This window comes from Bos indicus x Bos taurus, chromosome 19 (assembly GCF_003369695.1).
Source record: "Bos indicus x Bos taurus breed Angus x Brahman F1 hybrid chromosome 19, Bos_hybrid_MaternalHap_v2.0, whole genome shotgun sequence".
In the NCBI taxonomy this organism is placed as follows: Eukaryota; Metazoa; Chordata; class Mammalia; order Artiodactyla; family Bovidae; genus Bos; species Bos indicus x Bos taurus.
The window spans coordinates 7,147,076-7,174,308 of NC_040094.1; the positions used below are offsets into that span (position 1 = coordinate 7,147,076).

General features: G+C 44.1%; 1 protein-coding gene across 1 annotated transcript; it reads right to left on the bottom strand.

Moving 5' to 3' along the window:
• Positions 1–269: 269 nt before the first annotated feature.
• LOC113878107 (phosphatidylcholine transfer protein-like) lies at positions 270–18,030 on the bottom strand. The gene is made up of 6 exons (XM_027518959.1): positions 17,749–18,030; positions 8,939–9,053; positions 5,327–5,406; positions 3,736–3,907; positions 2,686–2,753; positions 270–1,586 (listed from the first exon to the last, which is right to left on the bottom strand). The coding sequence occupies exons 1-6, from the start codon at positions 17,887–17,889 to the stop codon at positions 1,521–1,523; spliced, it is 642 nt and encodes a 213-aa protein (XP_027374760.1). The 5' UTR covers positions 17,890–18,030; the 3' UTR covers positions 270–1,520.
• Positions 18,031–27,233: the final 9,203 nt, after the last annotated feature.

The following is a 27,233-nucleotide window of genomic DNA, read 5'->3' on the forward strand; positions in this document are numbered from 1 at the left end:
CTGAAACCATAATCACAGAAAACTAGTCAATCTAATCACACTAGGACCACAGCCTTGTCTAACTCAATGAAACTAAGCCATGCCCATGGGGCCACCCAAGATGGGAGGGTCATGGTGGACAGGTATGACAGAATGTGGTCCACTGGAGAAGGGAATGGCAAACCACTTCAGTATTCTTGCCTTGAGAACCCCATGAATAGTATAAAAGTTTGGGCATATAACCAGATTAAAATGAGGATATTTTCCACTGTTTTTGTAGCACCACTCAATTGTCCTTGAAAAATAGGTTTATTTACCAAATATTATCCTAGATCACATGAATCTGGAAAACATTTGGGTTAGTTTCTATATTTCTGTTAGTGCACTTGATTTGTATATTTCTTGTTGAACTTCAAGTCAATTACTGGAGCCTTTAAAAATAACTTTGGAAATATCATTCAGAAATACAAAAAATTCACTATAACATATAGATAGAGAAAGAAATAAACAGATATGATAATATGAAACTCAGGGGTTTATAAAAGAAGATTTGGGTCCATTGTGATTCTGGAAGATGGAGTAAATCAAGGTTATCTGCTCAGATAGTTTTTAACTAATATTTCCAAGTGAAATTTTAAGATGTTTCCTACTCCTAATTATCAAAATGGACTTTTTTCTTTCCTTCTTATGAGATTCTTTTGTATCCTAGAGAAGACTATGTAGAATATTTATATCTCAAAGACACAAAGAAAGAATGGAAGTTGCACCAAGGACTTTTGTTCCTTAAGTTCATAACTTTTAGAACATCTGAAAACATTTTGAGAAGAAAAGGGTACATTTGGGCATGGGTAAAAAGGAAAAGTGGGCTTGAATTCTTCCTAGAGCCTCCTTTGCCTTTATAATAAACGCCTGGTTTGTAAGATAATATAGGTTTCCTTAATTCCTCAAAGAATTGAGTGGCAACTTGAACAATATGGAGGACATCCCACCCATCCATCTTTATTATCCTCAGTTTGCTTCTTTACATCAGGGAGAAGATCTGCAAGTAAGATGGAAATCAAAAGATTCCTATGTTCTCAACCTAGAGGGGTGGGATGGGGAGGGAGAAGGGAGGGAAGTTCAAAAGGGAGGAGATATATATATATATACCTTTCATGTTTTGGTTTGACAGAAAACGACAAAATTCTGTAAAGCAATTATCTTTCAGTAAGAAAATATACTATATATAAAAAAAGATTCCTATGTTCTTGATTTAGAATTGTATGTCTTTGGAGCATTTTGGTAAGTCCATCCACAAAAAGTTCTGAGTTTTTCTTCAAGGGTTTTCTGAATCTGACCCACATTCTACAGTGAAACAAGGCAGTTTGTTCCAGAGTGGGGAGAATGGGAAAGGAAGTTAGGCATCAGGCTGGCACCCTTGGGCACAAGGCGCTGGAGTGTGTGCAGGCTTCTGAGATGGAAAAATGACAGACATCCTGAGCAGCAGAAGTTGGGGCAGTTCCAGGGACATCATTCATGAACAAAAAGCTCCCAAATCTCTCTTAGGTTCTCCTCTGGTACCTCAGGCAGGCATTCTCCAGGTCAGCCAGGAAGCCAGGAATTCCATTCTGCAAAGAAAAGGACATTGTCATTACTCTGTCCTCACAGCAACTACTCTTCATTCTCAGGATGTGGCAAGGGTGAAGGAAGATGCCTTGGGGAATAATAAATAAGACAATAGGGCTCCTGGTAAGATTTCAACAGAATGTTGGCACTGATGATGAAAAAGGTAAGACTCAGGGCACAGGTAATGTAGGGGCCACAGTTTTCAGACCTTGCATATTTTAGCTTTTGCTAGTAGAAAGCTCAGACAATTCTAAGACACTATTTTTGAAAAGAAAAAGAAAATTCAGAAAATGGGACTGGGCTGGGCTGTGTGTTATTCCAAAAAGATGAAAGAAAGGACTTGCTTTACAAAATTGAAAATTGGTAAGAATTGGGAGCAAGAGGCAGGATATGTCATCCCTTAGTGTTGAACATTGCCAAGACTTTCCCCAAATGTTGTTTTGGTTACTCCTTCTCTACATTGTGGAAATATCCATCCCCATTTTTTGGAGGGGAGAAACTGATAGCTTCCTTAGATTACACAGTCGGAAGTAGGGACCAGAATTCAAAGTATGATGTGTTTTACTCAAGTTTGTGTACTTTCTTACTCTCCCTGTGAATTGGTGAGCCCACCAACCCGTAAGTAGGACCTCACAAAGCAGACTGAATGGTCTCCAGGAGTGATCTGCATACCACTGAAGTCCCTTCTCCTTATAGGAAGAAAACACAAAAATGAAACTGGAGGCTTCCCCAGGCTTGAGCATATCTCATTGTCTCCCAAGCCATGTTGGCCTAACTCCTGCATAAGCAGATACAGGGTCCACAGGCACCCTTGTTCCTACAAGGACCAGGTTATTGTCCAAAGGTTCCAGAGACTGATGCTGGTGGGATCTTGGTGGGAAAGTAGTGGGGAGCTGATATACCGGGTGAAGAGTTTGGTCTTTTGTCCCAGCCTCAGTCCTGGGTGTTGGCAACCCCAGTCCTAACCAGAGTCAGTCAACCATGCTGCTTCGTAAAAGAGCATCATGAGGCCTGAGATTGCACATCTCTTCAGGCTAACAGCCCCACAGGGTAAGTCAATATTTGTCAAGCACGCTTCCCCCCTGCCTCAGGGAGTCTCACCTTGACAAGCAAGTTGATAAGCCAGGATGGAATCCAGCCACCAGGGTTTACGAAGCAATAAATAAATACTAGAGAGGGAAAGAAGGGACAATTCAAAAGGAGGAAAAATACAGCAGCAAACATCCAGGTTTACATTCAGGCCAAAAATTAAGGAGAGAGGTAACACACAATTCAAGTGGACTCTCCCATCTCCATTATGGGACACTTATATACACACTTTGGCAAACAGTCAAGGCACATTCTGCTGCTATTTATTTAACCCATGGCAAGTGCTAGATGGGGAGGGCATGGCAATCCACTCCAGTATTCTTGCCTGGAGAATCCCCATGGACAGAGGAGCCTGGGGGGCTACAGTCCGTAGAGTTGGACATGACTGAAGTGACTTAGCATAGTATTGCATAGCATAGCATAAGTGCTAGATATTTGGATATGTATCTCAGTTATTGCTCTCAATTATCTTAATTATAAACGTTGATAAAATTAAACTCCAGTTTATAAATGATAAAATTGAGACTTAGGAGAGTGGGGTGATACATCCAAGGCGGCAGATCTAACACACACCAGAACAATGTTCAGATTTCCCTGCAGTCTCCAGGCCATACCCATTCCAGTCCAGCAGGTGGCCACACAAACCCCTCCCAGATTCTCTCCTGAGTATGGAACTCAAGGCAGACAGGTCCTGAGTCCCTTAGTTTTTGCTGAGTGAGAGGTACCTTCTCAGAGATGGTCCCACTAGCCTTCCTGCTCACCTCCAGCCAGAATGTGCAGAACAAGAGCAGCCTGAAGTGAATTCCTAAACCTTTTGGTTCACGTCGATGTTCTGATTTCATTTGCACAATGCAAGAGTAAGTAAAAAATAGATTGATCAGATTTAAACATCCACCTTGCATTGTAGCCAAACTTCAGGGGTGGATTGAGTCTCCTCTGTTTCCTCTGAAGTCATGCCCAGTTCTCTGACCTCAGGGGAAATGCATCCTGCATATTCTGAGCCTCACAGTCACCGCAGCCCTCACAGGGCGCACCATACACCAACCACTGCCTTCGTTTTACCTTTGCTCCGGTTATGGCCAGCACTCTCCACAGCCAGCTTCACCTGGCACTGGCTCACCCGGATGAAGCCTGGTCTCTCTGGAAACTGTGGCAGCGAGGTGCCCTTGGCCAGGACCACCTGAATCTTCCGCCCTCTGAAGTCCAGTTCTCGCCGCTGCTTCACATAGACGCACTACACTGCCAGTCAAGGCAAGGCCAGGGTCAAACCTCTCAGATGGATAAAAGGAAAGCCCACAAGTCAGAAGCAAAAGGCAATTGTTTTGTTGCCTCCACTTGGTGTTTGCTCCCTTAATCTGCCAGTTCACTTCCTGCTTGGTCTGCCTAACTTCCCTGCAGAGCCCTGTCACCTCCCACCTGGTGTTCTCTTTTCATAGCAGGCATGGTGTACATACTCAGTTCCCAGTGGTGTCTGACTCTTTGTGACCCCGTGGACTGTAGCCTGACAGGTTCTTCTGTCCATAGGATTCCCAGGCAAGAATACTGGAGTGGGTTGCCATGTCTGCTCCAGGGAATCTTCCTGACCCAGGGCTCAAACCCACAGCTCTCCTGCATATCTTGTACTGGCAGGCAGATTCTTCACCACTGAGCCACCCGAGAAGCTCAAGAGCATGCATTACCCACCTATCAGTGATTCTTTGCTGCTCTAATTATGAGGGGAACCCACTCCTCCTTTCTCCAATAAAGCAATGAGATCTCAGAGGATTTGTCATTTATCAGCTGTGATCCTGGGTAACTTAATTTTTCTGAGATTCGGCTTCACTGTGCAAGAACAGAGAGGAACACTGCCTGTAGACAGGCTTGGTGGGGGCATTGGAGAAAGACTGGAGCAGAATCTCACGCAGGAAGCAATGGTTCCTGTCATTGCTCTCTGTTGTCCCCGTAAGCCCTAATCATTGACCTCTGGGCACAGAAGATGCTCAGGCAAGGTTACTTATACCTGGTGACCACAGGAAGATATGTGGACATCGAAATAGTAGTAGGCAAATGTCCTCACTGGTTCTGGTTCACCAAGAGTAATATAATCATTTCATCGCAATAAAGATTCTCAGACCAGCCACCATGTCTATGGCACTATTACAGGGAAGGTAATTCAATGTTAAGAAACTGAGCAGGAAACACACACTCACAGGGTCCAGAGCCAATGATGGGGGAGGAGGGGCGGTGGAGAGAGCTGGAAATGCGGGGCCTGAGTTCCATCCCCGAGTCAGCTGCTCACCGCCTGATTGTGCGCCTCGATCACCTTAACTCTCTGGGGCCCGGCTTCCTCCTCTACAGACTGAGGGAGTGTATTGAATTATCTGAAGGAAAAGTTGTTTTCAGGTCCCCAAATCTGGGGTACAAGGATTTTCTAGGAAAAATCTCAGGAAAGTATGAGCTGCCTTCCCACAATTATAGATGTTCCATGTCGTCAGACCCAGAAATCACACTGAGATCTCTGAAAGCTACACAAGAAGTGACAGCTTTAGCAGATGCTTATGCAAGAGTCAAAGACAATGTTGTCCACCTTCTGGATATACTGCCATTGAGTCATGGCCATGAAGAACAAAGACACTTAGAAAGCTGAATAATAGTATGCATTCGAAAAGGATACATCTCTGCTGGACACAAAAAAAGGGAACTCCATTTTCATGTAGGTCACTGTTTCTCCATTGCATTCTGTTTCATAGGCTTCTATTAGACAAAGCAAAACAAACAAACAAAAAAACAACACAAAAGACGTTATTGCATCTGGAAGTTCCTTTGGCTTCAATTCACAAGAAGCTTTGATATGACAACCTTGTAGGGTGATAAACCACTAACTCACGAGGCATTGAATTTTAGAGAAAGTCAGATATTTAGAACCACTGAAATCTTGTTGTCCAGGGACAGTGTCTGGTAGATAGAATAACACAGTAGAAATAAAAGAACCCAACAAAACTTGTTCATTGTATACCACAAACAACATTCTAAGACAGAATGCAGTGAAACAAAATTAGGCATCCAAAAATAAATTTTCAAGTTCTAAAATCATTGTAATCATCAGATGACACTACAGTGCCAATAATTTTTCTGTTGTGACCTTTCTCCTCATCTTAAATTTTGTGACATATTACAGGTGTCCTGGAAATGAGCAACCCAGCTTAGAAATGAAGTTTCAAGAGAGGTTAGTGTCCTTCTGAAAAAGCTAGAAAGTGGCTGAACTATGTTAACTGTAAGATGCTTGCCTCTCTCCCGTGTTGCTTTATATCATAGTTAGAGGGACCAAATCTCCTTAACACCCACCATGCTACTGTATGCAAATAGCATCAGCTCTTGGAGAGAGAGAGCAAAGCAATGCTTTGAAGTGCACAGCATATGCCCTCAAGCTGTGTGGGAAGCTTCTACCCTTTAGAAGAGGAGCCAAGCCTAAGCTTCTGAAGGAACCAAGAGAATCCCTAGAGAAGGTGCTGACAGCACAGAAATGTGTTATTTAATTCAGCTTTTGAAAGAAAGAAAATCTATTAGAAGCAGAACATGGAGTAAAGAATTTATCAGTCCATTACTACAAGAGGTTGAAGATGACCTTGAAAGAAAAGGAATGAGTGGACATCTGCTGCTTTTGCCTGCTCTGCTATGACTCTCCCCTTCTTGCACCAGAATCTCATTCTCCTTCAGAGCATCACCTTTTACCTTCTTCCCCACTATGTAGTTTAAGCAGGACTGTTCAATTCAGTTCAGTAGCTCAGTCGTGTCTGACTCTGAGACCCTATGGACCGCAGCACGCCAGGCCTCCCTGTCCATCATCAACTCCCAGGGTTTACTCAAACTCATGTCCATTGAGTTGGTGATGCCATCCAATCATCTCATCCTCTGTCATCCCCTTCTCTTCATGCCCTCAATCTTTCCCAGCATCAGGATCTTTTCAAATGAGTCAGCTCTTCGCATCAGGTGGCCAAAGTATTTGAGTTTCAGCTTCAACATCAGTCCTTCCAAGGAACACTCAGGAATGATCTCCTTTAGGATGGACTGGTTGGATCTCCCTGCAGTCCAAGGGACTCTCAAGAGTCTTCTCCAACACCACAGTTCAAAAGCATCAATTCTTCAGTGCTCAGCTTTCTTTATAGTCCAACTCTCACATCCATACACGACTACTGGAAAAACCATAGCTTTGACTATGTGGACTTTTGTTGGCAAAGTAATGTCTCTGCTTTTTAATATAATGTCTACGTTGGTCATCACTTTCCTTCCAAGGAGTAAGCGTCTTTATATTTCATGGCTGCAGTCACCATCTGCAGTGATTTTTGGAGCCCCCCAAAATAAAGTCAGCCACCGTTTCCACTGTTTCCCAATCTATTTTCCATGAAGTGATGGGGCCAGATGCCATGATCTTCACTTTCTGAATGTTGAGCTTTAAGCCAACTTTTTCACTCTCCTCTTTCACCTTCATCAAGAGGGTCTTTAGTTCTTCACTTTCTGCCAGAAGGGTGGTGTCATCTGCATATCTGAGGTTATTGATATTTCTCCCAGCAATCTTGATTCCAGCTTGTGCTTCATCCAGCCCAGCATTTCTAATGATGTACTCTGCATATAAGTTAAATAAGCAGGGTGACAATATACAGCCTTGACATACTCCTTTCCCAATTTGGAACCAGTCTCTTGTTCCATGTCCGGTTCTAACTGTTGCTTCCTGACCTGCATACAGATTTCTCAAGAGGCAGGTCAGGTGGTCTGGTATTCCCAGACTGACTCAGTGTTAATTTCAGGGCTGGGAAAATGAGCAGAACATGGTCACAGTGATTAGTTCAGGGAAGGCATATGTGGACAGAATCCTGGCTTGCCACTCTCGCAAGTTTAGGCCCAAAAGTGGCTTTGTGAAGTTCTCAGGTAGCTTATAGAAGATCTGGGAGGACCAGAGTTAGGTTAAGAACCTCAGGATGATTCCAGAAAAGTCAAACTACTGCAGCCTCTGGACTATACTCCATAGTGTGGACTGTTGATAGCAAGTACCACACATCAGAGGCTTTGTAAATGGCTACAGCACATGACTGAATCACAACTGGCAGGGAGATGGCCAGAGAACACCTGGCTTCTCCCTCGAATATACGGCACCACCATTCCCCATAAAGTAAGAGTAGCTGAAAATAGTATGTGGCCCTAAACCATGACAAGCATGCTGAAGGAAATAATATATGATCCAGGCTGAGGCGATAAGAGCCAATCCTGAGACTCTGGATGCCATCAGTAGGAAAGTTCCTGTTCCTCTGGGGTTGTGTACTCGGTTAGAATGTTAGCCTGCATCTTCTGGTGGCCTCTCTGCATGACACAGAATCTGCCTGAGAATCTGGTCAATACAGAAGAAGGCAGAGTTCAGCTGGAGAAATGAACTATTATGTGCAGCTATCCTGGAAGCCAGACAGCCGTGGATTTTCAATGTCATGAACCAATAAATGTTTTTGCCTTTCATTACACTGAAATTTGCTAGCTTTTCTTCCTTGCAACCAGCATTCCTAACCACAGCAAGTGCCTGTCAGGGTTTCTGGCCCCTGGGCTAGCTGTGTCTGGTCCATTGTGCCTGGGACAGCAGAGATCACTCCCCACTCTAAGTGCCAGAAATATCCCCTATTTAATGCCACTCATAATTCTCAATCATTTCTGGGAAAAAATCTAAGAAGTGTAGCCAGGTGACCAGCCTAGGCCCTTGGGTCTCTGGACTCTCCTCCCAGGTTAATTCCAGATTCTGCTACCCCAACAACCCAAAAGCACCCAACTGCTCACAGATTTAAAAAAAAAAATCATATTGTTTCATGCCTTCTTCATTTTACTCATACTGTTTCCTGGGCCAAACGTCCTTAACCCACTCACCCTTCACTTTTCACCTCACCATGTATATATATTCTTGCTGTTTATAAAACTTTGGTTCAATTTGTCAAACAAAGCTCAGACACCACTTTCTCCAAGAAGTCTTCCATGCTCTTCCAGGTGTGTGTGTGTGTGTGGTGTATGATGACAACAAACTTGTAGTAAGTTCAAACAGGAGCAAATAGGAGAGTGAATCTATTAAAGTATAAAAAGGAAGTCCTAGAAATATTGAAGGCATATTTCAGCACAGCACCTCAGAATTTAAGCCAAATTTAAAACGAAACATAGTATAATAGAAGTAAACCTATTGATTTCTGCTGGTTAGAGAAAATAGCAATAGATTCTACCTTCTAACCGATTTTTCTAAGGAATACATGTCACTCACCTGTAACTTGTGGGATCTGCCGTCTTATATAGCCTAAATCCATACAGATATCTACAAGTAGATCTGGTGGAGCTCTCAGGGTACCAATGAACTTATACTCATAAAGTCCAGTTGGCTGTAAAATGAGAACAGACAGAAACAGCCTATTGATTCCCCAGTTGCTATTACACAGCATATGAAAAATAGTTGCTTGTGCCATCTCACTACTGGGCATCTCCTCTGCAGTCTTGGAAATGCAATGGTGAAAGAACAGGTGAAGATCTTGCTGATCTTGCTCTCATAGTTCTATTTGTTCTTTACCACAGGGGCTGGTGACAGGTACCCAGGTAATTAAGTAGGATAAAAGGAGGTGATGTGATAAATGGTGTCTAGTTTTGGGGGGCTGGTGGTTTGTTGTATATCACCAGGTGTTCAGGGAATGTCTCTATGAGGGATTTATCAGAAGAGTTTCTTCTGAGTATTAGAAGGAGCTGGCCATAGGTAGATGAGAAATGTCCATTCCTGGTAGGGAGAAGGCCCACAGGCTGATGGATTGGTTGTCTTCCTCAAAGAACAGAAAGTCAGGGAGACCAGAGAACTGTGATGGGGGAAAAGTGATAGGAGCTGCTGTCAGAGAAGTAGTGGGGGCGGGGTCCAGAGGGCTTTGTGAACCAAGGCAGTGGGCAAAAAGATTTTATTCTAGTAACTATGGAAAGCCAGTCAATAACTTAAATAGGGAAATTGTTTTCTTTTTTAATAGTTCTTGCTTCTTGGTAGAAAATAGAACATAAATGAGTAAGGAGATGGGTTAGAAGACCAGTACAATGATCCAGAGAAGAGAGGTGGATGATTGGCTAGAGTGGTAACAATAGTGATGGGGAGAAGTCAGTAATTAGGGTAACATTTTGCAAGTAATGTCAACAGAAATTGCTGACAGATTGGCTGTAGAGACAGAGATAGCTAGAACAAATCTTTTAACATTTGCTTAAACAACCAGGTAGATGGGATATCCATTTCCTGAGAGAGAGAAAGCTTGCAGAGGTGGTGACCTGTGGGCTGACCGAGAGTTCTACTTTGAGCATGAACTGTATTTTAGACCAGGAGTTAATTGAATCTGTCATGCTGTCTATTTTTCACAGTCCACAGCTAAAACATAGTTTTTTAGATTTCAAAGTGGTTATGTAAGTCAATATACAGCCTCTTAGTCCTATAAAGCCTAAAGTAGTTTCTATTTGGCTCTTTACAGGAAAAAAAAAAAAAAAATTTGCAATCCCTGCTTTAGACCATTGCCGCCACCATTCTAAAAACATACAGTCCAGAAAAGCTCTGGATTACTAGAGTCATACTGCTACTCCACATGCAAAGAGGAATCTTTGCATTATAAACCCCAAATATATTATATTTTATTTTAAATCACATGTGGCTTTACTCATTTAAGCTCAGACCACTCTTCAAAGTAAATCTGCTTGATCTTGAGCACCACCATACAGGATAAGCAACAACACTCTTAAACAAAACATATTCAAAACCCAGAAAACCAAAGAGAAAAAGAAAATCTTAAAAGAAGCTGTCAGGAAGGAAAGGGCCATCACTCTACTTATAGAGGAATACCGATGATAATTAGAGCAGACATCTCATCAAGAAACCACTCTGCAAAAAGAGAAAAGGTAGGGTGAAATATACACTAAATCAATCACTGACCTAGAATTCTATACCCAATGAACCCATCCTTCAAAAGTGAAGAAGAAATACAAACTTTTTCAGACAAACAGAAACAGGGAATTCATCAGCAGCAGACCTGGCTCTGGAAGAAATGTTAAAAGAAGCTTTTCAGGGAGAAAAACATATGCTATAGGTCAGGAACTCAGATAGACATTGCATAAAAGGTGCCTGTTTTATTGTCTTAAAGTTTCTGGAAGGTATGAACTTTCTGTCTGATGAATACATCAGGCATCACCAAAATGCAGGCACACAGTAAGTTCTGAAACACTGCTTGAATGGGTCATGAAGCAGTATTTTGGAGTTTCTTCTTACTAGGGGTGTATTCAAACAGCCCCAAACCAGCTGTGCAATACAAAGTCTGACTTACACCCTCAGACAGGCCTGGGGGATCCTGCTCCCCCTCCCCGCTAAGGCATGCCTTCAAATCTTGGACCAGCACCTTGTGATCAGTCAGCATCTTCATGCTGCTCACACCACAGGCTCGTCCTGAGAGAAGTGAGGAGAGAGAGCTGAGGCTCCAACATTATCTATCCAGTTACACTGAGGGGCGATGGGCAGGAGAGAGACAGAGAGAGCGAGCAGACCTGCACCAGTGGCAGCAAGTAGAGGAAGGCTGCACATGCTGCTCAGCTTTAGCCACGGTGGTCCTACCCACTCGTACATATGGCTCTGTAGGTGTCCCCAATGCATCAACTGCTCCATCGATCATGTTAGTACCTAGTAGGATGGGAAAAGGGAGAAGAGTCCTTCACCCAGAAGTGAAGAGGTCCGTGATGCAAGTCAGATTACCATCCCATCTGGGAAATCAGAGTGAAGCTTCTCACCACTGAGGTAATCCGTTTCCATGGCAGTTTAATCACTGCTTCCTTCCAAAAGGCCAAGCTATCTCTCGACACAGCACGGCTGAACCCAGTTTTCCGAGTAAGGCCAGGCTCTCAGTAGTTCAGTAGGGCAACAGCACAGGAAAGAACAGTCCCTGGGAAAGTACTGTCTTCTCTTGACCAAACTCACTGATGAGAAGACCTTTGCAAGGACAAAGGCAGCCGCTTCACACAGTGCCAGACACTTGGTTTCAAATCGTAAGAAGTCAAGCCCTCAGTCAGATCTTTCCAGACCAACATTTTCTTGGTCTAAATCAATGATGTGAGCTCTGCATGCCAGTTTCACTCCATCTACAGGCAGGTCACAGTGTCTACTGGCATAGTATCCAGCCTAAAGCTCCAGGGAGACCTGACTGCAGATCTCTGGGAAAGCTTTTGCAAATGACCCATGACCCTTCTCTCCAAGGGAACCTTCTCCCTGCTGTTCAGGGGACCACATGCACTCCCAAGTGGACACTGAAAAACCAGGAAGAGTTGGTCTTCACGTGGACATGACTTCCACCTTAAGATAGTCCTCCTTTTCGCTCTTCCCTCTCCTGCCTCTCGGTGCCACCACGTGGGGTGGTGCACCTCGAGCAGCACGTGAGAAGCTCCCCTTACATCAGTGGTTCGCAAAGTATAATCCATGGAGCTTCAGTATCACGTGGCCATTCGGTAAAAACAAAATGTTAAAAAGGAGGAGGAGGAGAAGTAAAGAAATGTAAAGCCAACTCTCAAGTCCCACCCAGATCCACTGAATCTGAAACGGAGCAGGATATTAACTGTGAATTTTAACAGGCTTTGCAGATGAATGTTAACAGGCTTTGCAGATGAGTCTAGTGTATGCTCAAGGTCAAGAATTACTCTGCCATGGATCATTTCATTCAATGTTTGTCAGAAACCAATGATCCTAAAAAGCAAGAATTAGACTTGTTTTGCAAATGAGGAAGCTGAGATTTTAAATGAAACAGCAGCCGGCCTATATCCCCCAAGTAGTAAGTGGGGGCCACTCTCCAACACCAGGTTCACCCTGGTCCTGTGTCCTTCTGGCCCCTCCTGGAAAAGGAAGGAAGGTCAGCCTGGCTCTGGAACTTAGCACTCAGCGTTCCCTCTACTGCAATGGTTTATAACACAGCACGCTCATTACAACTTCTTGGAAAGCTTTCACATGAAAAAACAAAAAGAAGCAACAAAAACATATTTTATTTTTAAGCATTTCAAACACACCAACGGAGAAGGAAATGGCACCCCACTCCAGTACTCTTGCCTGGAAAATCCCATGGGCGGAGGAGCCTGGTAGGCTGCAGTCCATGGGGTCACTAAGAGTCGGACACGACTGAGCAACTTCAGTTTCACTTTTTCTCTTTCATGCATTGGAGAAGGAAATGGCAACACACGCCAGTGTTCTTGCCTGGAGAGTGCCAGGGGCAGGAGAGCCTGGCGGGCTGATGTCTATGGGGTCACAGAGAGTCGGACACGACTGAAGTGACTTAGCAGCAGCAGCAGCAAACACACCAAAGTAGACAGGACAGAATAATCAGCCTCTAGGCGAAAGGGGAACTTCTCAAAAGGACCATCCAAGCTCCACTTCAACTCTGTTCACGATGGGGCTCTAATAGGGCTGAGAGGTGACCTGAGAGCTCCCCAGGCAGCTCTTGAGCTTTGAGGAACACTCTCTGGTCCATTTCTCCTCTGATATTGGCAGGGCGCAATCTCTTCTTTCATTTATATCTCCACTCAATTGTTAACCTCTGGAAGAGGGTTTTTCCAGATTCCCTGTATCTAAAGCACACCTGGATATCCCCACCTCTGCCATAACATCTCTGTATCCCTTCATCCCACTTTACTGTTTCTGTAGCATTTTTCAGCTGCCATTTCATTATATACTATGTTTATTATCATCAGTGAGTACTGTTTATTGTTTAAGAAGCTCATTCACTGAACCAGCAGCTCCAACTGCCTGCTCCCTGCTCATGCCCAGTGTCTGTCAGGGCACTCCCACATGGGAGGCACGCAGTGAACATCTCCTGAATAAATGAATGACAGCGGAACAGAGCAGAGACTGCAACTCAACACTGTCTGCCTCCAAAATCCATGCTCTTTTCCACAGCACCACATAGACTAGCATAGCACACAGCAGTGTTGCCCTAGCTTGGCTTTCAGGTCAGTTCAGTCTTTGCGACCCCATGGACTGCAGCACGCCAGGCCTCCCTGTCCATCAGCAGCTCCCAGAGCTTACTCAAACTCACGTGCATCGAGTCGGTGATGCCATCCAACCATCTCATCCTCTGTCATCCCCTTCTCCTCCCGCCTTCAATCTTTCCCAGCATCAGGGTCTTTTCCATTGAGTCAGTTCTTCATATCAGGTGGCCAAAGTATTGGAATTTCAGCATCAGCATCAGTCCCCGCAATGAATATTCAGGACTGATTTCCTTTAGAATTGACTGGTTTAGCTTTGCTTAGCTTGGAGAAAAAGAATGTAGTTCTGAATTGAAGCAAGCTATATATTTGGTACTGAGTTTATCCAAGTACACTGGTTCGTGTCTAATTACTAGCTATGAGGGCTTGTGTGGCTCGCTCTGGGTCTTACTGCCATCCATAAAATAGGAAAATAAACCTGTCTCTACCTATCTTCTATATTTGTTGAGAGGGATAAATGAAAACTTACGTGTAATAGCATGGTTTAGCTTTGCTTAGCTTGGAGAAAAAGAATGTAGTTCTGAATTGAAGCAAGCTATATATTTGGTACTGAGTTTATCCAAGTACACTGGTTCGTGTCTAATTACTAGCTATGAGGGCTTGTGTGGCTCGCTCTGGGTCTTACTGCCATCCATAAAATAGGAAAATAAACCTGTCTCTACCTATCTTCTATATTTGTTGAGAGGGATAAATGAAAACTTACGTGTAATAGCATTTTGTATATTAAGGGGCCATGTAAAGATAAGTTAGCACTACACTTGGGGAGAGAAAAAGAAGGTGAGAACAAGGAAACAGAGTAGGCAAAGAAAGCAGGAAGAAAGAAAAAAGAAAGGGTGATGGGAATTGGACAGAATGGTTGCAAAGAGACTTTCTAAGTCTAAAATTCTGTGATTTAATAGGAAAAGAGAAAACGGAAAAGTATCAAAAGTAGCCATTTGTCAAGAACAAGATTCAGAATTATTCGAATCTACTAAAAAGAAGCCACAATTTTTTTTACTTTAAAATACAATTTATCTGTCATACTACAAACTCTCTCAAGTACATCTATGCTTATGTCAGTCTTTTCAAATCATGTGATAGTAACTTTGTTACAGCATCATTTTTAGATCATGATCACTCCTCCCTGCTTCAGACTCACAGCAGGTTATTCCCTGTGGAACAGCCATCCGGGTTCAACTGGATAAAAGTCACTGAAAAGTCTGAGAAGGGGGCCTGTCTGATTCTTCTTATTCCATAAATTCCAAATGGTACACCCCTGATGAAACAGCTAATATGCTTTGTATGCAAACCATGATGGACTGCCTTTACCATAATCAGGACATTCATCCATTGAACATGTCCCTTACTCAACAAAGATTTAGCAAGAACTTTGATGAAAAGCGTTATTTTTGTATGGGTACCAAACATAACCTTACTGAAACAAAATCAAGCATTTCAAGAAGCCTTATCGGATTACCTGTCTCACCTTCTGCTCATGGGTTTCACATTAACAAGAAATAGGAAGAGATAGGAAGAATCAAGGGACTCATTCCAGCAGGGTGGAAATCTGTAGATGGTTATTAGGAAATAAGGTGAATAATGTGTCTATTGATGGGACTGAAGGAAAGGTCTTAATGCAACTCCATCAAAAGTCAGGTGGATCAATAAGACCCTCTGCTAGTCCCCTAACATTAAAGGGCCCCAAACAAGTCCACTCTGTACACCAGTCGGAAGAATTGAAAAAGCCAGATGATAACAATTGCAATGAAAAACCTGACCTGGAATGACCTGGGCAATAGTCTGGTATGTAAACCAAGGTGAACATTAACAGAGGGGCCAGGATTTTCTGGTTGGACCTCCAGTCAGGGACCTGGGGACCCAAGGCCATATGCACAATGGCTCTAGGCAGGAAAGTGTGGGGAAGAGGAAACAGAGTCACATAATATCAACAGCATGCATGGTGGATGAAACCACACTGGATCACCAGACAGAAGAGGGCACAGGGTGTTAGGGGAGATAAGTGCAGGTCTAGGCAGGGTAGGACAAGCCGAATTCACTGGACGTGGAGTGGCATTCAGAAGACAAGATTTACTAACTGATGGATTCGATGGAATTCTCCTCCAGGAGGAAAGTAAAGGATGGGAATCAACTTGGAAAGAAAATGAGGCTCTAGCAAAATGGGTCAGGCAGCAAATAACACTGGATGTGCAACTAAGGCTCTAGGAAAGGGCTCGCACCTGACACAGCAGGGTCCCTAGACACTGAATGCACGTGCAGATCACGGTGGCCATGGGCAGTGGCCCCAGCCTAGCTGCTGGGGCTCAAGGCCAGCATATGGCCTCCAACTTACGGGAGCTCTCTGGAAAGACTTGTAGCTTACATCAATGTATTATAACTGCCCTCATGCCCAGAACAGGTGGAAATAAGACTTATATCATGGTTCAGAGGGATAGGAACAGTTCTGAATACCCATCTTCCCCCCAGGAGGGAGGTGGGCCCTGCTCCATGTCAATACACAATGGAAACAATACAAAGCCAGACATTCTGCCTCAGCTTAGGCAGCGGCTGCTGTGGGATAAAAGGCACAGCCCTTCAGGGGATGTGAGGGGAGTGGTCAGGGCTGATGGGAGGACAGGACCGGAGTGGAGGAGCCATGGGCCCTGGACCAGCCTAGTCCCCTGAGCACAGCCCACCTGGCATACTTGCCCTCTCAGAGTCAGTGGAGGAGTGTATCATAGCGTAGGTCTGGAGCTAGAAAACTGAGTTCCAACCCCAGAGTGAGTCTTGAGCCTTCAATTTAATCTTTCCATATATCCATTTTCAAATTGGTAATAAGGTGATGGTCTATATAGTGCCTGACAACCTGGCACCGATGTGAGGACTAAGTCAGTGTCTGCAGAGCACTTAACCCTGCCTGGAGCATAAGACAGCATGCAATGAGTAGGCTATTACTGTAGGTTTTATTTGTTACGCAATCAACAGGGCCATTGGAAGGGGAACAATAAGATCACAATCTCTTTCAGGTGCTTGATTTCAGGTGTGCAGGATGGAAGGGAAAGGGTGGAAGGCCAAGAAGCAAGTCAGAAGATCACTGCGATTCTAGGGAAGAGGTGGCAGTCAGAGTGACAGGGGTCAGGGAAAAAAGGGAAGGGGAAGGGGCCAGACATCAGATACATCTGAGCAGTGAATTGCCAACATTTGGCAAATGCCTGGAAGTGGCCGGTGTGGAAAATGAAACAATTTTATCCAGAAGATCAAAGGAGTTTTTCTGAAAACATGTCCATTTTTGCAGCCAGGTAAATGCTTAAACGACACTCAGAAATTAATTCTGCCTGCTCTACACTGAGCTTCCTGCTCATCCTGTTGTACCCAGTGACCCTGGGACACACAGACTCAGAGTTCCTCCCTACTCTAACAGTTTCATACTCTGGTCTCTGCCAGGAAACAGGCACTTCACTTCCCTTGCCTAAAGGCGACTTTTAAGCTAGTTACCACGCAGCAGCTAGCACACAGAGCAACCCATGACAGGCCATCATTCCACCTGGCCGGTTACCTGGCTCCAAAGGCCTGCCGCCACACCCGCAACTCCATTCCTCCTACCCTTCAACTTTTCCCCAGACTTTTTCTCAGGCTAAAGCTATTCGGTGCAATTTACAAGGAATGGGGCAGCATTCAAAGGAGCAAGTTAGTGAAATGACTAGAGTCGACTGTAGGTCCCTTCTCAGCAACATTCCTCACACCACACATACCACCCTGAACATCCACTCTCTGAACAGCTCAGTCGCTTATCTTCCTGGATTCAATCTGAACATACTCCCCGCCACACAGATACCACTGGCACCCACCCGGGAGAGAGGCTCACGTCCCTTGCAGGCAAGTGGGTGGGCCTAAGCAAGAATCCGCAGACCCACGTTTTCACTCTGCCATCAACTTGTAACACTTGCCCTGTCTGGTCCCCCCACCCCAGGCCCCCGGGAGCACCTCCCACTCCCACCCTCACCCCCCAGAAGCACCCCCCACCCTGCCCCCCGCAGACGGCCGCCCGGCGGTCCTCTAGGGGCGGACAGCTACCTGGTCCAGCAGCCGGTAGACGCTGATGCCCTGGGTCTCCTCCAGCAGCTCCCAGGCGGCCCCGGAGAGTGCGGGCCGCTGGAGCTCGGCGCAGGCCTCCCTGAATTGCTCCTCCGAGAAGGTGCCGGTCCCAGGCTCCATCCTTCTGCAGCGGCTGCCCCGGGGCCCGGAAGGAAGAGGGGATAGGTGGGGCTCATGCTCGGAGACTGGACGAGGAGTGGCCCAGCGAAATTTGGCAGGGACCAGAGAGAGACCCGGACGCGGCTGGGGGCGGGGCCCATAGGGGCGGGGCCTTGAGGGCCTCGAGGGGACGGGGCCTCGAGGGGTCGGCCTGGAGGATTGGGCGGACCCAGAGCTGCGCTGGAACGCACAGCAAATAGAACTAGAGAAAGGTCGGACTTGATCTGCATAAAGGTGGAGGGCTTAGGAAATGGGGAGGCTTTCAACAGGAAGAGAAAAAGAAGACACTACTACAATCTCAGAAACACAATTTCCAAATTGCATAATTTCCAAACTGCTTACCTGTCTCTCCTTTACTTTCTCTGAAGAAGGTTAGGGAAGGTCTCAGAGCAGTTGAGTACAAGTGGGTGGTGAGATGGACAGAGTGGAAATGCTTGAAAATCTCAGGGGTCAGATGCTACAGCCATGTTCCATTTGCTCTGTTATGCATTTTAAAACATTGTTCTGAGAAGAGGTCCATGGGATTCCCCAGAAGGCTAAATTAGGGGTCCATGGTACAAAAAAGATTAAGAACCCTATTCCATAATAGTACAGTGCCACCACCGGGAGGGTGAAAGATGATCTCAAAAGGTATCACGGTGTCCATCCAAGACTTCTGCTGCTTGTATAATTTAGATCTTTTGTAACTCAAAGACGATTCTGTTCCCTCAAGTCCCTTTGTTTTACTATATTTCTTACCGCCACATTGTACTTTGGTTTGGATAAAGTGGACAGTTTAAATGTCAAATCAGATAACACCGCACGGATGCCAGAAAACTCGCAACCCTTTCCCAATCTGTAAAATGGGGTAAAATTCTGCCACCAGTTAGAACTGAGGAGGTGACCACATAAGATAAACATAGAACATGTTTGCACAGTGCCTATCAAAGTAAATGTTTATAAAAATTTCCACTTGCCTTACATGACAATACTGAAATGTTTCTCTTTCTATACTTGAAAGGAAGACTTGGAAGTTGATGGCAAACTCTACATTTATGCCCATTTCCAAGAAGAGAAATAAAATGAGACGTGGCAGAATAAATGAATTACACCTTTATTCAATTCAATGCTGGTTCTGTTCTGTTTCATGAGGATGGAAAGAGGGATGTGGTAGTTCCTGACACAAAATGCATGAAAAATCAGAGACTACTGTTTTGATAATGCCTTTTAAGTTTAGTTGTTTTATTTTAAAAGATATTTAGACTAAATTTCAATTGTTTTGAAAAAGGAATTTCTTCAAAAGCCATTGACTATGAAGTATTTTCATATATTGTCAAGGAATTCTATTTTTAAGGTGGGTGTTGATGAGGCTCCACCTTTATATTTTATACCAATTGGTTAATGAAGACAACCATGAGGGTATAAATAGTATTATGAAAGATATAAGGTAGGAAGTTTAAATTGTATTTATTACACGTGTTTAAAAGTGTGCTTATCTACTAAATTCAGAAGGTGAATGTCTATATATTTGAGTATACTGAGATTTACAACAATGTTTATTTTCTTACAGATAATGAAGGAAAGAATCATATTATAAAATAATTTCTATTTCGTGACAAAAGTCTGAAAAAGACTTGGAAGGGGGTCCAGAAAGACCTGTTTTTCTCCAGGACTTTTCTGTTGTAATAGGCCAGCCTGTTTCCTTTGTGAAAAACACTTTGTAGAGGAATTTCCAACAACAAGGCAAGTGAAGAATAATATATTTGGGGTTGTCGGGTGGCTCAGATGGTAAAGAATCCGCCTCAATGCAGGAGACTCAGGTTCAATCCCTGGGTTGGGGAGATCCCCTGGAGAAGGCCATGGCAACCCACTCTAGTATTCTTGCCTGGGAAATCCCATGGACAGAGGAGCCTGGCAGGCTACAGAACCTGGGGTTGCAAAGAGTCAGACACAACTAAGGGACTAACGTTTTCACTGTTGAAAATCCCAAAGGACAAAAGTTCAACGGCTGGAGTCAGGGTTCTAATACTCTCACTGTGGGCTAGAGATGTAGTGCTGGGCCACAGTGGTGGAAATCTGGCCCAGGGACTCCTTCATAAAGCCTGGCTCCTCTAGGAGCTGCCCCTTCCATTCTATGAAACCAGAAAATTCCCTGCCTGTAGACCATGGAGCCTTCAAGGAAACTCATGCTTTCCTCGAAGCTGTAAGGAGAAAGAAACAGAAAGGCAACTAGGGGAAATCACACCCCAAGCCTATGCCAGAGATGGAATTCAAATTTACATTACCAGTGACTGTATGGGAGTCACAGGAGATAAATTAACGCAAACGACCTTTGAAACCCCTGAGACTCTGCCAGAATCAAAGCCAGTACTAGGACCCATGAAATTATCCAAGAGAAAACAATACCCACAGAAGGTGCATGTACAAAAAGTGAGTTACAAAGAACTGAGGGAACAACTGTCCATGTCAGAAAGTTAGAAGATGTGCCAACAGAACTGTCAGAACCAAAGAACCATGATAACAGACCGATATGAGAGTAATTACTGAATATGTATTCATAATATACATAAATTCATTTAAGAGGTAAAAGAAGATCTAGAAATAGAACACTAACAGAAAGATAAATGAATCTAAAAATGAACCAAAAGAACCAAATATTGCCTACAAATGAAACTTCCGCAATTAGAAGTGTGAAAGAGGAGGTAATATAGTTGTCCTGCCACAGTTCAAGAGGGAAATAAGAAGGTGACTATAAGAAAATTCCCCAGAAAGCAACACAGAAATACGACACGGAGATATAAAGAACTGGAAAACATGAAAGATTAATTAAGAGACATGAAGGTCACACTGATAGGTAAAACATTTCTGACTGCAGTTTCACAAAAAGAGAACAGAGATGTTAGGATGGATGGGTGGGGAGGTAGATAAATAGACACATGGAAACAAAGTGAAACTAAAATTTCAAACAGCAAAAAAGCAGAAGTAAGGTGGGCAGGGCGGGCGGAGGGCAAAGTCAGGGTTTTGTTTAGAAGTGGATAAGAGATATTAACTAATTAAGTCTCTTGTGAATGTTACATTTAATGGAATAATTTCTTGAAATGCGGTAATAAAACAAGGCAGTAAAAATGGGCAAAAGATTTAAACAGACATTTCACCAAAGAATGTATACTGATGGCAAATACCTGAAAAGATAGTCAACATCATTCATTATCAGGATAATATAAGTTAAAATCACATATGAAATATGAATATGCACCTTTTAGATAGCTGAAATTAAAAAGATTGACCAAAGTAAGTGTTGGCAAGGATGTGGAAGAAATGGAACTCTCCTGCATTGCTGATGGGAATGGAAATGGAAAAATCACTGTGGAAAACAGTTTGACAATTTCTTTAAGACAGCCTTCAGAATGGGAGAAAATAATAGCAAATGAAGCAACTGACAAAAAATTAATCTCAAAAATATACAAGCAGCTCACACAGCTCAATACTAGAAAAATAAATGATTCAATTAAAAAAAAAGGGGCCAAAGAACTAAACAGACATTTCTCCAAAGAAGACATACAGATGGCTAATAAACACATGAAAAGATGCTCAACATCTCTCATTATTAGAGAAATGCAAATCAAAATCACAATGAGGTACCACCTCACACCAGACAGAATGGCTGCTATCAAAAAGTCTACAAAGAATAAATGCTGGAGAGGGTGTGGAGAAAAGGGAACCCTCTTACACTGTTGGTTGGAATGCAAACTAGTACAGCCACTATAGAGAACAGTGTGGAGATTCCTTAAAAAGCTGAAAATAGAACTGCCAAGTTCAGTTCAGTTCAGTTGCTCAGTCGTGTCCGACTCTCTGCGACCTCATGAATCGCAGCACGCCAGGCCTCCCTGTCCATCACCAACTCCCGGAGTTCACCCAGACTCACGTCCATCGAGTCAGTGATGCCATCCAGCCATCTCATCCTCTGTCGTCCCCTTCTCCTCCTGCCCCCAATCCCTCCCAGCATTAGCATCTTTTTCAATGAGTCAACTCATCGCATGAGGTGGCCAAAGTACTGGAGTTTCAGCTTTAACATCATTCCTTCCAAAGAAATCCCAGGGCTGATCTCCTTCAGAATGGACTGGTTGGATCTCCTTGCAGTCCAAGGGACTCTCAAGAGTCTTCTCCAACACCACAGTTCAAAAGCATCAATTCTTTGGCACTCAGCCTTCTTCACAGTCCAACTCTCACATCCATACATGACCACAGGAAAAACCATAGCCTTGACTAGATGAACCTTTGTTGGCAAAGTAATGTCTCTGCTTTTGAATATGCTATCTAGACAACCCAGCAATCCTACTGGGCATACACACTAGGTAAACCAGAATTGAAAGAGACACATGTACCCCAAATGTTCATCGCAACACTGTTTACAATAGCTAGGACATGGAAGTAACCTAGATGTCCATTGGCAGACAAATGGAAAAGAAAGCTGTAGTACATAAACACAATGGAATATTACTCAGCTATTGAACACGTTTGACTCAGTTCTAATTAGGTAGATGAAACTGGAGTCTATTATACTGAGTGAAGTAAGTCAGAAAGAAAAACACCAACACAGTGTATTAACACATATATATGGAATTTAGAAAGATGGTAACGATGACCCTATATGTGAGACAGCAGAAGAGACCCAGATATAAAGAACAGACTTTTGGACTCTGTGGGAGAAGGCAAGTGTGGGATGATTTGAGAGAATAGCATTGAAACATGCATATTATCATATGTGGAATAGGTCACCAGTCCAGGTTCAATGCAGGAGACAGGGCACTCAGGGCCAGTGCACTGGGATGACCCTGAGGGATAGGATAAGGAGGGAGGTGGGAAGGGGATACAGGATGGGGAACACATGTACATCCATAGCTGATCCATGTATGGCAAAAGCCACCACAATATTGTAAAGTAATCAGCCTCCAATTAAAATAAATTTAAAAAATAGTTAAACATACAACCTACCATAAAATGTAGCCATTCCATTCCTAGATATTTATCCAAGAAAAAAAACTACCACTGCTCATATTGACATAAATGTTCATACCATCTTAAGTTGTAATAGCCAAAAACTGGAAGCAACTAAAATGTCCTTCAATGGGTGAATTGATAAAAACAAATTGTGATATATCCACCAATGAATTATTACTCAGCAATACACTTTTAAATGATTAATATATATGTATGAGTTCATTCCAATCATTAAGAAAGGCAATGCCAAAGAATGCTCAAACTACTGCACAACTGTGCTCATCTCACATGCTACCAAGTAATGCTCAAAATTCTCCAAGCCAGGCTTCAGCAATACATGTACAATGAACTTCCAGATGTTCAAGCTGGTTGTAGAAAAGGCAGAGGAACCAGAGATCAAATTGCCAACATCCAGCAGAGATGTATCCTTTTCGAATGCATACTATTATTCAGCTTTCTAAGTGTCTTTGCTCTTCATGGCCGTGACTCAATGGTGGTATATCCAGAAGGTGTGGACAACATTGTCTTTGACTCTTGCATAAGCATCTGCTAAAGCTGTTACTTCTTGTGTAGCTTTCAGAGATCTCAATGTGATTTCTGGGTCTGACAACATGGAGTGTCTATAATTGTGGGAAGGCAGCTCATACTTTCCTGAGATTTTTCCTAGAAAATCCTTGTACCACAGATTTGGGGGCCTGAAAACAACTTTTCCTTCAGAGTATTCACTACACTCCCTCAGTCTGTAGAGGAGGAAGCCGGGCCCCAGAGAGTTAAGGTGACCGAGGCGCACAATCAGGCGGTGAGCAGCCAACTCAGGGATGGAACTCAGGCCCCGCGTTTCCAGCTCTCTCCACCGCCCCTCCTCCCCCAGCATTGGCTCTGGACCCTGTGAGTGTGTGTTTCCAGCTCAGATTCTTAAAATTGAATTACCTTCCCTGTAATAGCGCCATAGATGTGGTGGCTGGTCTGTGAATATTTATTGTGATGAAATGATTATATTACTCTTGGTGAACCAGAACCAGTGAGGATATTTGCCTACTACTATTTGGATATCCACATATCTTCCTATGGTCACCAGGTGTAAGTAACCTTGCCTGATCATCCTCTGTGCCCAGAGGTCAATGATTAGACTTAAGGGGACGACAGAGAGCAATGACCCCATTGTTTCCTGAGTGAGATTCTGCTCCAGTCTTTCTCCAATGCCCCCACCAAGCCTGTCTACAGGCAGTATTCCTCTCTGTTCTTGCACAGTGAAGCCAAATCTCAGAAAAATTAAGTTACCCAAGATCACAGCTGATAAATGATCAATCCTTTGAAATCTCATTGCTTTATTGGAGAAAGGAGGAGTGGGTTCCCCTCATACTTAGAGCAGCAAGGAATCATTGACAGGTAGGTAATGCATGCTCTTGAGCTTCCCAGGTGGCTCAGTGGTGAAGAATCTGCCTGCCAGTACAAGATATGCAGGAGAGCTGTGGGTTTGAGCCCTGAATCAGGAAGATTCCCTGGGGAGGGCATGGCAACCCACTCCAGTATTCTTGCCTGGGAATCCTATGGACAGAAGACCCTGTCAGGCTACAGTCCATGGGGTCACAAAGAATCAGACACCAGCTGGAAACTGAGTATGTACACCATGCCTGCTATGAAAAGAGAAGGTGGGAGGTGACAGGGCTCTGCAGGGAAGTTAGGCAGACCAAGCAGAAAGTGAACTGGCAGATTAAGGGAGCAAACACCAAGTGGAGGCAACAAAACAATTGCCTTTTGCTTCTGACTTGTGGGCTTTCCTTTTATCCATCTGAGAGGTTTGACTCTGGCCTTGCCTTGACTGGCAGTGTAGTGCGTCTATGTGAAGCAGCGGCGAGAACTGGACTTCAGAGGGCGGAAGATTCAGGTGGTCCTGGCCAGGGGCACCTCACTGCCACAGTTTCCAGAGAGGTTCCAGGCTTCATCCGGGTGAGGGATCATCCTGGGATTCATCCTGGCTGTAACCGGAGCAAAAGTAAAACAAAGGCAGCGGTTGGTGTGCTGGCGTGCCCTGTGAAGGCTGAGGTGACTGTGAGGCTCAGAATATGCAGGATGCGTTTCCCCTGAGGTCAGAGAACTGGGCATGGCTTCAAAGGAAACAGAGGAGACTCAATTCACCCCTGAAGTCTGGCTACAATGCAAGGTGGATGTTTAAATCTGATCAATCTATTTTTTACTTACTCTTGCATTGTCCGAATGAAATCAGAACATTGAAGTGAACCAAAAGGTTAGGAATTCACTTCAGGCTGCTCTTGTTCTGCACATTCTGGCTGGAGGTGAGCAGGAAGGCTAGTGGGACCATCTCTGAGGAGGTACCTCTCACTCAGCAAAAACTAAGGGACTCAGGACCTGTCTGCCTTGAGTTCCATACTCAGGAGAGAATCTGGGAGGGGTTTGTGTGGCCACCTGCTGGACTGGAATGGGTGTGGCCTGGAGACTGCAGGGAAATCTGAACACTGTTCTGGTGTGTGTTAGATCTGCCGCCTTGGATGTATCACCCTACTCTTCTAAGTCTCAATTTTATCATTTATAAACTGGAGTTTAATTTTATCAATGTTTATAATTAAGATAATTGAGAGAAATAACCAAGTGAGATACATATCCAAATGTCTAGCACTTATGCTATGCTATGCAATGCTATGCTAAGTCACTTCAGTCATGTCCAACTCTACGGACTGTAGCCCCCCAGGCTCCTCTGTCCATGGGGATTCTCCAGGCAAGAATACTGGAGTGGATTGCCATGCCCTCCCCATCTAGCACTTGCCATGGGTTTAATAAATAGCAGCAGAATGTGCCTTGACTGTTTGCCAAAGTGTGTATATAAGTGTCCTGTAAAGGAGATGGGAGAGTCCGCTTGAATTGTGTGTTACCTCCCTCCTTAATTTTTTGCCTGAATGTAAACCTGGATGTTTGCTGCTGTATTTTTCCTCGTTTTGAATTGTCCTTTCTTTCCCTCTCTAGTATTTATTTATTGCTTCGTAAACCCTGGTGGCTGGAGTCCATCCTGGCTCATCAATTTGCTTGTCAAGGTGAGACCCCCAGAGGCAGGGGGGAAGCGTGCTTGACAAATGTTGACTTACCCTGTGGGGCTGTTAGACTGAAGAGATGTGCAATCTCAGGCCTCATGATGCTCTTTTACGAAGCAGCATGGTTGACTGACTCTGGTTAGGACTGGGGTTGCCAACACCCAGGACTGAGGCTGGGACAAAAGACCAAACTCTTCACCTGGAATATCAGCTCCCCACTACTTTCCCACCAAGATCCCGCCAGCATCACTCTCTGGAACCTGTGGACAATAACCTGGTCCATGTAGGAACAAGGGTGCCTGTGGGCCCTGTATCTGCTTATGCAGGAGTTAGGCCAACATGGCTTGGGAGACAATGAGATATGCTCAAGCCTGGGGAAGCCTCCACTTTCATTTTTGTGTTTTCTTCCTATAAGGAGAAGGGACTTCAGTGGTATGCAGATCACTCCTGGAGACCATTCAGTCTGCTTTGTGAGGTCCTACTTACGGGCTGGTGGGCTCACCAACTCACAGGGAGAGTAAGAAAGTACACAAACTTGAGTAAAACACATCATACTTTGAATTCTGGTCCCTACTTCCGACTGTGTAATCTAGGGAAGCTATCAGTTTCTCCCCTCCAAAAACAGGGATGGATATTTCCACAATGTAGAGAAGGAGTAACCAAAACAACATTTGGGGAAAGTCTGGGCAATGTTCAACACTAAATAAGGGATGACATATCCTGCCTCTTGCTCCCAATTCTTACCAATTTTCCAATTTTGTAAAGCAAGTCCTTTCTTTCATCTTTTTGGAAGAATCGCACAGCCCAGCCTAGTCCCATTTCCTGAGTTTTCTTTTTCTTTTCAAAAATAATGTCTTAGACTTGTCTTAGCTTTCTACTAGCGAAAGCTAAAATATGCAAGGTCTGAAAACTGTGGCCCCTGCCTTACCTGTGCCCTGAGTCTTACCTTTTTCGTCATCAGTGCCAACATTCTGTTGAAATCTTACCAGGAGCCCTATTGTCTTATTTATTATTCCCCAAGGCATCTTCCTTCACCTTTGCCACATCCTGAGAGTCAAGAGTAGTTGCTGGGAGGACAGAGTAATGACAATCTCCTTTTCTTTGCAGAATGGAATTCCTGGCTTCCTGGCTGACCTGGAGGATGCCTGCCTGAGGTACGAGGGGAGAACCTAAGAGAGATTTGGGAGCTTTTTGTTCATGAATGATGTCCCTGGAAGTGCCCCAACTACTGCTGCTCAGGATGTCTGTCATTTTTCCATCTCAGAAGCCTGCACACAC

Bases quoted from the DNA above. Each gene is read 5' to 3' on its own strand.
- LOC113878107 (XM_027518959.1), bottom strand. From the start codon at position 17,889: ATGGAGCCTGGGACCGGCACCTTCTCGGAGGAGCAATTCAGGGAGGCC. The intron at 5,407-8,938 runs GTGAGTGACATG...TTTGTCTAATAG, and splicing joins GCAGATCCCACAAGTTACAG to AAGCCTATGAAACAGAATGC. The intron at 2,754-3,735 runs GTAAAACGAAGG...TTCCCTCTCTAG, and splicing joins TGGCCATAACCGGAGCAAAG to TATTTATTTATTGCTTCGTA.